The 12,822-nt window shown below is 45.1% G+C and overlaps 1 protein-coding gene across 2 annotated transcripts in view; it reads right to left on the minus strand.

Moving 5' to 3' along the window:
* Positions 1–422: 422 nt before the first annotated feature.
* Positions 423–12,822, minus strand: part of RASSF8 (Ras association domain family member 8) — a 48,985-nt gene continuing 36,585 nt past the window's right edge. Inside the window, exons 3-6 of one of the 2 annotated variants that reach the window (XM_027898523.1) lie at positions 8,233–9,122; positions 5,916–6,060; positions 4,658–4,813; positions 423–3,715 (exon numbers count right to left, since the gene is read on the minus strand). In XM_027898523.1, coding sequence (XP_027754324.1) covers positions 4,692–4,813; positions 5,916–6,060; positions 8,233–9,122 — 1,157 coding nt within the window. In that variant the 3' untranslated portion in view covers positions 423–3,715; positions 4,658–4,691. Of the gene's footprint in view, positions 4,814–5,915; positions 6,061–8,232; positions 9,123–12,822 lie in introns of both variants that reach the window. The other variant, XM_027898522.1, reaches the window with a different exon arrangement.

The following is a 12,822-nucleotide window of genomic DNA, read 5'->3' on the forward strand; positions in this document are numbered from 1 at the left end:
TTTGTATCAGAACGTGTTTTTAGGCCCCAGTCAGAAACAAGAATACTCAAGAATGTGCTTAAATCCCCTTTGGTTCAAAGGGCTCAGAGTCGATCCTTTGTGACCACCTTGTTCTGCCCTCACAAGCACCAGGAAGCACTAACCAGTGCTTGATCACATGCGCAAAGTGCTTGCAAGACCTCAAAGGATTTAACATTCTTCAGCACTCCATTAAACTTGAGACCTAAAGGCATTCACTGCATGCATACATTTAGGTATATACTACACACACTTACCCCCAACCTCCCCCCAGTATTATTGCAATAATTCTTTGCTGGTATAACAGCTTAGATATATATATACCAAGTTTCACTTACTTAGTTTTCTATAAACATAGAAAAAAACACCTGAAGAGAGCTAGAACAGCTTTCAATCAGTCACTATATTGGCATTGAAAGCTTTATTTTGAAAACTTTAAGCAGCAATACTGAATAAATAGACAGAACGATTGTTTTGTCATCTCCATACAACCGATGGCCTTCATCCAAAACATTAAAATACTGTAGCAAACAGAATAAACATGCAGTGTTTCAATGTGCTAAAAAAAAAAAAAAAAAAAAGAGGTGTAATATAAAAGTAACACTTTGACACTTATTTTAATACAGTACAGACCATTAAGAGACTATTTTCTGAAAAAAATATCTGAATACAGTTTTGTTATTTACATGGATCATTAAGGCCTAATTCACTCAAGTTAATGCACATCAGGAATTTATATGCTTCAAGGTAACTCACTAAAAATTACAGGATCGATTCTTTTTGTTTTGATCATACTCACATGATCCCAGCTCACTAAAATAATGCAATACTCTTCACGCTAAAAACAAGGCAATTGCTGCCCCAAGAGGAGATTTTTATTTCAGTAAAGGATATTCTCCCTCTTACCTCACACGTTTGCATATTGCTAATGCTAGTAGGGGTAGTTCTCTTCTTCAAGAACTTCCTCCCAACTCGCAAGGGTTCAGAAAAGCAAGTAATCTCAAAGCTAAACCTACCATTTCCAGAAGCAATTCAGGCACTTGGGAACCTAAGTCCCACTAGAAGATCCTGGGAGGTGTGTTCCTAGCTGACTTTTCAGAGTGGGACTTGGGTTTCTCCCTCGCTCGGGCATTCGGATTGTTCACCTTATTAACCTCAACATACTGGCTTTTCAAACGGTCACCCCTCCCCCCCTTTTCCCCTAACAACATAGCATCTCCAGCAAAAATAACCTGTATCCTCATGGATGAGAGAGATAACACAGTTAATTTCCACTAGTAATAAATTACAGGAGTTCTCCACATAAATTCCCCGTGCACCGGAAAATAGTGCTTTGTGTGTTCAACTATTTAACGCAAGCAAAAAAAACCCCGTTTTTATCATGCTGCCCAGTAAATAACATGGCACTTGTTAAAATCTGTATGTGTAGCTTCCTTTCTGCTAATGCCCTGTTAAGTAAGTTTGGGACATTTCTGAAAATGACTTTTTTTTCTACAGTTGTAAAGAAAGAGTGAGGTTCCGCAGTTGATCAGAAGCAAAATCCTAAATGCCGTAGTGTGAGGAGTTTTTCTAACTGTTACACACTGCTCAATTCACATTTAATGCAAGGGCATGCCGTTTCTTTTTTGGTTTATTTACAGAGAGGGTGAAAATGCTACAGAACTTCAGCCTGGGTGAAATTCAAGAAGCAAGAGGAGTATGGCGGGGGCAAGGGAGTTTGTCAAGTGTCTCACAAATGGCAGGTTTGGATACCGAAGCCTCTCCTTGGCCACAAGAGTGGCTGAAGCTGTGAACGTTTTTCAGATCACCTTGACACGTGCCAAAAGCCCTGACAAGGAGGGTCCACTCAAGGATGGTGCAGTGGCCACTCCTGAGCCAGCTCCAGGCTGGCCCCTCTGTCAAACAGCTGCTGCAGTCAGCAGGTGCGACTCTTAACTTAAATGGCAAACTCCTCCTCTGATTCTATTACAAAGCCGTAATTAAAGCCCTCCAAAGCTGCTTCTTACCCTTCCCTTTAATCCTTTTCTTCCTCCCTCCATCCTAAATAGCAACGTGGCAGAGAAAGAGAGCAGTTGTTGTGATGCAAGAGCCCAGTCCAGCTCCAACTGACACCTGTGGGAGATGGACCAGTCAGAAAGTGTGACAGAAACGTTAGCTGGGGTTTAAAGTATGCTGATCTGCCTTAAAAATACTTCATCTCAGGACAAGACTGTTTTCCCCCCACCCCCATGCAGCATAATTTGGGCCAGACTTTGCAAGGTGCTGAGTGCCTCAGTTCTCCAACATCAAGAGGTGCTGAAGATGCAAGATATCCACTGGAGAGGGCCATTTCACTTCTGTAAATTGAACCCAGAATGTAAGGCATATATGCTCAAGTACCTTGGACAGATATTGTCCCCAAACTATGTATATTTTACACTTTTTTTTTTTTTAATATATAGATATATATATATATATATATATATATATATATATGTACACACATTCTTTCTTTTTTGTTTAATACAAAGTTACGGGCACAGTAAACATGAGCACAGAATTGTGATAAAGTAACAGTAAAATCTGTGAGCACTGCAAAGATTCCTCAGGTAGGAACATATAATTTTCCAGTTTGCTCACAAGGGAAGATGGAAGAAAAAAAAAAAAAAAAAAAGACCTGATGATAAGTTAAACAGTAAAAATTCAGAGTCCATTTGGAAAGGTCCTTTATATATTCACAGCCTTATCTGTTGCTGTTAGTCTAAATACAGCAGCATTTTTAGAATATATGATGCCATTAATAAGTGGAAAGGGAAAAAGATGCAATAAACACTCAGGAATCCTTCATCTTCTACTGTATCTTTTAAAACTTCCATTTGTCAGGAAGCTCCTTTTTTTTAAAAAAAGGAGACTTGAATTAACATTTATCTGCGACATCAGTAAATCAACACAAGAGGATGCTAGGAATCAAGTATTTTTCTGTGGCAAAAAAAAGCTTGGAGTTTCCTACCAGCAGTGAAATCCTGACCCTACTAAAGCCATCAGGAGCTCTGTCATTTTGCCACTGGCTAAGCCCAAGCCTTCAGTACTGAGTGAGAGGATGATGTGCCAAGGGCATCTCCAAGGTGGGGATGGTGCTCTGAGTTGCTGTTAGAACAGAAAACCCAAACACAACCAGGGAAGGCCCACCCATCCCTTCTCTAGCTCATCCATGAGGCCAGCCTCCCATGTTTGCAGTGTCCCACCGATGCCAGTCGCTTTCTCCACAAACCTGGTGTCCCCTTTAGCAATCCAACATCAAGGTTCTGTAACCAACAAAACCACCCGGTGTTGTCTTAAACTTTCTGCAGGGAAACCTCTCTGTTTAATCCTCGCTCAGCTTTGACTGCACTAGAGCGACACCAAGATGTTCCCTTTTCACATGTTCTGCAAAAAAACGACCACCAAATGTTTGTGAACTTCCTGCTTGTGAGCTTTACGTTCTGCAAGTGACTGAGCAGCAACAGGCCTTTCAAAGGGGCTAAACCTGATTGAAATCCTGGCCCCACTCGCATCAGTGAAAGCTCTGCTATTGACTTCGAGGGACTCTCTGCCAGGTTTCTTCCCTCCACAAAACTTGAGTGAATTCTGGAAGGCTGGAAGAGGATGCCTGTTTGTTTTGTGTCTTTCCTTCTCCTCCAACAGCAAGATTTACCTCAAAACAAGAACACTGTAATGGCTAGTGGAAAAAAAAATAAAGTACAAAATCACACACAGTGAGAAGCCTCCTACTCTCTTTTGGTAAGATATATGAAGACAACTTCTTACATTGTTCTTTTCTCAAAAGGCATATACAATGTGGCAAAATATTTCAAATATACATTCTATATAATAAAATATCATCTAACTAGTGCATCCTCAATTATATGCTGGAAATATTTTTACCAAGCCAAGGTTTAAAATCCATAAATCTTTTCGAACACTAGGTGCTTCATTCAAAGGCAGATTCAACAGCAAGTAAAACCCACAAGCTCACTTTTCAAGCCTTAAAAGGTAGCAGTGGATGGAACACGACATATGATGACCCACAACAGAAATGAACAAAGTTAGTGGTGAGAAACCACTGTAATGGTTCAGCACCCCACAGAACTCTGCATTGCAGGTTGCTGTACTTGATCAAACTGGAGGGGGGGTGTTTGCACACACAAATTAAAGTCACCTTGTCAGACTGACACACAGCCATACGTGATTACTCACAAGTTAAAAATAAAAATATAAAAGGTCAACATTCACAGGTCCATTGATTAAAGGGAATAAATTAAACCTCAGGGAAGTTGCATACACGGTTTCCTTCACCCTCAGTCTTCCATCTATGCCTATACACGGGACAATACTTTCCCAAACACTTCTCGAGTGGCAAAAACAACGGAGGTTTCTGCACTCTAGCTGTGTTGACAGCAAGGTCATCCTTGCCAGTTAGGAATCGAGACAAGCTCCTGTCTCTTTAGCATCAGTGCACAGGGTATGGCTCCGAGTGGTGTGTTGGAAGAAGAAGAAGAAGAAAAAAAATAATAAAAAATAACACGGTGGCGTAACAAAAAAAACCCCGAACAAAACAAGAAAAAAAAACTTCTTCCATTCGTCATTGGCAGAATAAAATAAAGTGTCTTGTCCAGGGTACCTTGCTAGGTCCTCTCCAGAAGAGGTATGTACTGTCATACATAAATGCCCTCCGGGTTAAAACCAGACGACAGGGGATTCTGTAGGATCCGAAGGTTGCTGGGGAGCTGCCTCGAGGAGCCAGGGCGCTTCAGTGACCCAGACTGAAATGCTGGCTCTGGACAGGAAAAAAAAAAAAGGCAGTTAGAAAAGTCATCATCGGGGGCGGGGGGGGGGGGACACACATCCATAAAACACCTCCCCTCTTCCTGTTTAGTGTGATAAGGAAAAAAAAAACACCTAACACCACACATAACAAACAGTTGAAATGCCTGGGTAGGAAGGGATGAGATATATGGTGCATGATTCCTACTCATTTCAAAACAGGAATATCCACCAGAAATAGCTATCCATAACCACTACTCTCCTATGGAAAACACGCACCCATTTATATGGTAATGTGCAGGAAGGGATTGTACCTACACACAACTCAGAGCTTCAGCTTCCTGCCCACTCAAAAGAGACAGTTCACACAAGTACTGACATTTTAAGGCCTGGTTGCCTTTTGTTCCTTCCACTCCCCCCCCCTTATGCTCCCAGTGCCTTTTGGTTGGAAAGTTTTCCGAAAGGAGAACAGAACCAGCCAAAGGGCCCCCTTGAAAGAGGAGCACTGTCAAAGCACACAGCTGTGCCTGAGCCACAGCTCTGACACACATCCCGTGCTTCTGTCCAGGAAAATCTTGAACCCAGCTGTGGGCACGTGCAGGTTGCCCTGATCTCGCCGGGGGCAAAGCCAACTTGCACGTGCCGTAACAGCCGTCTGTGCAGGGGCTTCTGGATGGCTGGCAGCCCAGCTGGATTAGCTCCTATTCCCGTGGGGCTGCTGCTGTCTGGGATTTCTGGAGATCCAGACACATTCCTTTTCCTACTCTGACAACACCAGAAGGGGAAGAACCCAGATGAGCAGCACTGTTTAGAAGTGCAGTGATCCTGTGTGCCAGCTTTACATGCCCACAGCCACTCTTGAAAGCCACTGGCTCGGTGGGGTGCTGATGGGACAAACACACGCCCAGGCACAGCAGGAGAGAAGTTATCCACACACTGCTCTTTATTTATAGCCTGCTAAATCCCTGGAACCAAAAGGAATCTCCGACAATGTGCTTTGTTAGTGTTTTCCTAAGGGCCTTCGCTAACAGAGCGCTCCCTTCTCCCACCAGCGCTGCCCTCAAGGCAGTGCCAGCCCCTTCTCCCGCCCACCCAGAGCATTCCCAGGGCTGCACCTCTCTCCAGCTCCGCAGGTGGGGCCTCCACCTCCACGGGGTCTGCCGGCAGCACCGTCACCTTCGTTCCCGTCTGCTGGATGAACTGCTGCAGGTTCACCTGGCGCAGCTCCTTGGTCAGCTGCTCCAGTTCCTGTTCCCTGTCCTGCCGGGAAAGAGGAAACATCTGCTGAGCGCATAAGGCAGCACTTCAAGACTCCATTTAACACTGGGCAACTCCTTTTGATGAGAAGGCCTCCAATTTTTAAATTCGAATGCAAACTGAAGAACTGGCAGTTTTTTTAAATCTCATAATTTAAACAGCAAATCAATGCTCACTACGACTTACTGGAATCACAGAATCAATTAGGTTGGAAAAGACCCCTGAGATCACTGAGTCCAACCCTAAGTACAGGTGACTGATGGGGTTTTTTGCATGTTATATTTTTGTACTGCTCCTGGGATGACCAGCAGATGTTTCTCATATCGCCTGAGAAAAATTTTGGCACACCAGATGTAAGCAAATAAAGCTCATAGTGTGCCCTCTGAAAAAAACAACTGACTGAGCAGCAGTCTGGCACCAAATCTTAGTTCTGCCTGAAGTGTCCAGCATGGCTTGGACATCTCTGCTCTTAAAAGTAGTATAATTGCTTTCTCTTCTTGTTCTTTGTGTTCTCTACTTAAATTTTTATGGACAGAACCTTCTCACTCTGCAAATGTTTTGCGCAACGAGGCCAAAGCCTGGCTGGTTCACCAGCCCTTCAAAGCACAGAAGATAATTTAGGACCTTCCTCAAGGCTCTGTACTTCTGGCAAGATATATGCAACACTTATAGCTCTGAGAGATTACGACAGTCTTAGAGCTACAATTATTCCCCTGCACACACAGGTTGAGCTTCATTAGCAGAGAGCTGCATCTGGTACTCTCTCCACAGCCAGGATGGAATTCCTACTGTCTGGCCACAAATCAGCAGAAAACTCTCGCTAAAAAATGCCACCTTCCTGCTCTTATCACGGGAAATCTAGTGAATCAAAAATTTCTTTACTTCCTTACTGAAAGGTCTACAAAAGACACCCATGCTCAACTTTCCTCTTTCAAATCAGCAGTTCTGTAAATATTGATCTTTAACTTTCAGCAGGCAAGAAAATATTTACTGCATTACGAGAAAACATTTCTCTGTTTCCTCTCCCCCACCCCCCTCAAACTCCCCAGTACAGAGCTCAGTTTATTTCCTCCTGGACTTTATATTTGTGCATCTTTAGGTTTAGAGCAAGCTTGGAAGATGTGAATTTCACAAGAAGTTTCCCGAGCAAGTGAAAACTAGCCCAGAAAAAGAACCAGAAATATTTTGAACTCCACCATAACCTCAGTAAATGCTACTGAGGACAGGTAAAGCACATAAAGAGGACCTGATGCTTTCCATCAGTGCAAAACCTTAAGCACAGTGTGCCTGGAAACTTAAGACTGACAAACATGGCCAAAACTGCCCACAGTTTTCACCCTTTTTGCTTTGGATGAAAAGGTTACTTTTTTTCCCCCCTCATCATTTGGTAAAACCAGCTTATACTGACAAAACTGTAGATGCTCAGGAGTAAGGATGCAAAATCCCTTTACATATTCACAGCAGAATCACCTTGATGCAACTGCAGCACTGGGGAATATACTAACTGTGAATCCTGGGAATCAGCAAGAACAACAGCTCCAGCTGATGTGGTGCCTCATCCAGCTCCAAATCCCAGGAGCTCCAGTCTTTCCTTTACCTCATCCAGCTGCCAGCTGGATTTCCATTTATTCTTTCATGCTCTATCAAGTTCCAAGTGATATCTTTAACTTTAGCAAGGAAGCAGGGCCTGGGTTCTCTTTTGACACCAGTGCCACAAACACCTGAAGGTGTAAGGGAAAATAAAATCCTGAACACCAGCAAGTCAGCCAGGAAAAGGGGGATGCTGTCCTTTAAAACAAAAGCCCTGTAAGGTAACAGCTACTTTAGCTCTGCATCCATCTATCCAAGTGCTGTTCTTTTTAATTCATCTCTTGTGGTGGCAGACAAACCTAGCGAGGATCAGGAGCTTAGCCTCAGGAAAGGCTACCACGGTGTAAATTGCTGTTTTTCATCTCAGATGGTTTCAATGAGCAAATTACATACAGGTGAAATGAACCTTGTCTGCCCTTAAAAATAAAAAATACTGAAAATGAAACACTTTGCTCCTTTTACCCCAAATCACAGTGGAAACTTTCTCGTGGTCTTTTTTTCATGGGCTCTAAACCTGCCTAAGAGAAATTTGCCACGGTCACGTCTTTGACTTTTCTTTAGTTATGGATAAAAAGACAGTCTTACCTGTAACTTCTTGGTCGCTTGGCCCAAAGACCTTTCTACAGCTTTAATGCCATTTTCCAGCCTCAGACTCTGCTGGCCCTGAATATCAATTTCACCCTTCACCTTCTCGATTTTTTCCTTCACCTCTTCTTCGTTCACTTGGGACTCCTGAACTTCCCGCTGCAGCTTCTCCGCTTCAAGGCCGCTCTCCATGTTGTGGATCTGAGACACGTAGTCCTTGAGCTTGTTCTCGCACTCCAGGATCCTCTGCCTCATCTCCTGCAGCTGCTCCTTCAGCTGCTTCTCGTTCTCCTGCTCGATCTGCAGCTCGTTCTCCCAGAACTCTTCCTCCTCGATCTCCACTTCGTTCCGCTTGATCTTCTGCTCCAGCTTGAGGATTTCTTCTTCCAGGCTGGCGTTGTACTTCTGCTCCCAGTAGCGGATCTCGGCCTCGTTGGACTCCAGCTGCTTCTCGATGCACTGCAGCTTCTCCGTCTGGAGGTGGATCAGCTTCTTCAGCTCGTCCGCCGTCGTTTTACAGTTGTTGAGCACCTTTTGCTTGAACTCGGACTCCTTGCTCTTCCCGAAGATGTCCATTAACCCCTTGGCGCCCCCGGTGAAGGTGAGGGATTTCCTCTTGGGCTCCCTCCTCTTCATGGACTTGTCCCCGGGCGGCCTCAGCTTGGCCAGGGGCGGCAAGCTCTGCCGGTACAGCGTCCTCTCGGGGATGCGCGCCACGCTGTCCGACGTGGGCCGCTCGCTCAGGGAGGGCCCGGTGCGCCGCAGGATCAGCTGCACGTCGCTGGCGTACTGCCCCCACTTGTTGAGGGACACGATGGGGTTCTCGTGCGGCGCCAGCTGCCGCTCCGTGTCCCGCCACTTCTCGATCAGCGTGTAGCGCCCGGTGCGCCCTGCGGGGACAGCACAGCGTCAGCGCGGCCGCGGGACGGCGCTGCGGGGACACCGCGGGGAGGCACCGTCCGTGTCCCGCATCCCGCACAGCCCCGGGGGTGTCTGTCCGTCCCTCCTCCCCCGCACAGCCCCGGGAGTGTCTGTCCATCCCTCCTCCCCGCACAGCCCCGGGGGGGTGTCCGTGTCCCATCCTCCATCCCCCGCACAGCCCCGCGGGGTGTCCCTGTCCCGCCCCACGCCCCGTGCTGTTCTCGCGTGTCACAGCACACGCTGCCTCCCTGACGGTGCCCGCACATCCCTGAGCTCAGCTCCAAACCCTCTCCCGCGCAGCAGCAGCAGCAGCAGGGAGGAGCCGTTCACACCCCGCATATCTGCGGGGCTCCCGCCAGGTTTGGAAGGACCGGTGGATTCACGGAATCACAGAATGGTTTGGGTTGGGAGCGACCGTGAAGATCATCTCATTCCACCCCCCTGCCATGGGCAGGGACACCTTCCACTAGCCCAGGTTGCTCAGCATCCCCACCAACTGCTCCCTGCACAGGCTCCTCCTCTGGAACAGCAGCTCCCACATCCCCCCCGGGTTACTCAGCCTTCAGGAAGCAGCTCAAGTCCTTTAGTGGTGCTGGGAGTTTTTTGAGAGCACTCTGGTGATAGCTCGATATACAGTGAGTGCAGCCTGGGGTGCTTTTTGGGTACAACTTACATTCAAGTCTTCATTTGTGCTGCCACCCGACATGCTTAAATTCAGCCCAGCAATCTTCTTCCCCTGATACCCCTCATGGGATTCTTCCAAACCCTCTTTCTACTCTGAGATACAGCACTCTCCAAATGCAGAAGAGAGTTTCCCTTATCAAAGTGACTTCACTTAAAAAGCCACACAACAGTGTTTACAAAAAGATGTGAAAGATCAATTGCTTCTAAAGCACGTGATGCTAATGAATTTCTGAACAGCTCCACAACTGCCATCAACCTTAAAAACATCATTAGCCACTTTAATGCATTACCTATATCCATTTCCAAGAGAGATGATCATTCAAATGATTTATTTCAGCACATAACTGCCTGAAATACCTGCCATACATACAACTATAGAGTGGAGGAGTTGGAAGAAAGGTAGTTATCAGTGGTAATCCATTTGATGCGTTTTCTTCCCTCACACCACCTGCCCAACCACCACTCGTTTTTTCCAAAAGGACAAAAATATCCTAACCTCAAGGCTGGAGATCTGCCTCCCACCTCCAATCACAACGCTCACATGGACCCCTCACCTCGGATTTGCAGGAGACTGTGGCAATCAACCCGCTTCCCCCCCCCCAAAAAAAAAATTCAATATTGCCTTACAAAGAGCTTCCCAAGATGCCACTACCGTGCTCCCCTGTGCAACTACAGGGTTCCCCTGATCTCACTTTCTCACAATCAGCTCAGGATGCAACGAACAACAACAAAAACCGGCTGTGGAGGCCCCGCCTAGAGAACGGGGCAGCTTTGGCTCCTGGCTCATCCCAGAGGTCGTTGGCTGGCCAAGCTCAGAGACCAAAATGTCCACGTTCACTTCCAAGTCAGGAGTGAGAGCTTAAGGATCTGATGGGCAGAAACCAACAAAACAAAGGCAGGCAGCATGAGAACAGCAATCCACCACCCTGAATGCCTTGTTTGTAAGTGACTGTAGGCAGGCACTGGAGGGGGGGGGAAAAGAGGAAAGAAAGGGAAAAAAAAAAAAAAATCTATCAGCACACTAACATGCTTGGCCAACACTCTCAGAAACAGATTTAAGGTTTGTTTTAATAAAGTACTTCAAAAACAAGTTTACTATGCCAAGATATAAAGTGAGAGATTTCTGCCAGCCCACAATATCATTCATTGATCCATGAAGATTTACAGTTTGTTGCAGGCATTGGTGCTGTTGTAGGGAAAATAAACCTAGCGCTGCTTGCCACAGCATATTAACAATAAAACCTCTGAGGAGAAAAATTCAGCAAAAACATACCCCAGAACCCAGGACAAAGGTTGCACTTCACCGCTCTGTTTTGTTACTCTTAGAAGCTTTCAGCTTCTAATCATGGTTGTGCTACTAATGCTTGTGTTGTGTCAGAAACAGTCAAGTTCAAAGCAGTCTGGAAACTGCAAACAGGAGTAGGTACCACTAGGGGAGCGAGCAGTGTGCAAGTTTCTATTCACTCTGCTATTAAATTCATCATTTAAAAGAAATGTAACAACAGAGAGGGAAAAAAAAAAAAAAAAACAAACGAAAGGAGGGGAGGAGAATAAAGCTCTGACAATCTCAACCAAAAGTGAATTAAAGAATTAAGCACAGCACTTGCCAAGAACCATTTCCATCTTAGCTCAGGGTTCCAAATCAACACGCAGCCCTAAATAACGAACGCAGCACTCAAGAGCCACATAAAAGAAAGTGTTTTGTGGGAGTAATACTTAAACTACTTACACCCTTCAACAACCACACCTGGAGTCCAGGACTGGTCTAAAACAAAGCTGTCCTCACCCGAGATCATTACCCAGGTTCAGTGCTCAGCCTGTGTACGATGCAGGCTAACAATGCCCAGACAACCACAGCTGTGATGTTTGCCTGCATTAGAGGGGATTAATTCACAAATGAAAGGGTGAATGAGTTAATTCAGAACTAATGACAGAGTGTTTCAGAACACAGGCGTCCCTGCAACAAACTGCTGGTTTTGATGTGCTACCACTGACGAGGGGAAAGAATAAAAAAAAAAAAAAAAAAAAAAAAAAAAAAAAAAAAAAAAAAAAAAAAAAAAAAAAAAAAAAAAAAAAAAAAAAAAAAAAAAAAAAAAAGGCACTTGCCTGGGTTGTTGCCAAGAAGCAGCTCCAGGCCTGCATGCTGCTTCTTGCCCTGCATGTTGTCCGTGAGCTTTCGGACACACAAAGCACCTGGCAGAACTCAGCCCCACCTCACTCGTGCAAACCTCGTCATTTTAAAAATGAAGTTACAGTTGCGTTCACCTAACGAGCCTCGCATCAGCAATGTACAGTATATCCCCCCTAAACTACAGGGTGTTCCTCCCAGCTGCAGATTACATTAAATCTCACGCAGAATTATGAAGTATTTCCAGATCAAGGTCAGGGACCAGCTCAGAAGTCAACGCAGTGAGCAGCCAAAGCACAGCCTTAGTTGTTGTACTGATGTTCACACGGGTACCTTGCCAGCGGATCCCTTGCGACTTCTGAAATCCAACTTTAACAATATGTAACTAGAACATGTTGGAACCTCTTTTTTTTTTGTTTTTTTTTTTTTTTTTTTTTTTTGTTTGTTTGTTTTGCAAGACAGCAAATGACAAGGTGTAAAAGAAGCAGGTGTATCTTAACGTCTCTACAGCACACTGCATCTGCACCAAGTGTCAAGTTAAGAAGGTTAAGTTCCCACCTACAGCTTCCTAAGCACACAGACTTGGGATTGATGTAATTTGGTAATTTAAACACAGATTCCATCACAACGAACGGTGATTAAACTAATGAAATACAGGAACAAGGTAATTGAACAGGGTTTTTTTACACTCTCAAGTGGCAGAGTTTTAAATTACACTCCACGAAGGCAGCAGGACCCACGTAACTATTATTCACTTTAGGGTTCTCTGTGTGCTTTAGTATTTGCAGCTGACACAGTAGACATGAGTGACTCCTGCTGCAGCCAAAAGTGAAAATGATGATATACCAGAAAAAAAA

Source organism: Empidonax traillii, unplaced genomic scaffold (assembly GCF_003031625.1).
Source record: "Empidonax traillii isolate 1590-97213 ecotype Southwest subspecies unplaced genomic scaffold, ASM303162v1 scaffold601:size890739, whole genome shotgun sequence".
Classification (NCBI taxonomy): Eukaryota; Metazoa; Chordata; class Aves; order Passeriformes; family Tyrannidae; genus Empidonax; species Empidonax traillii.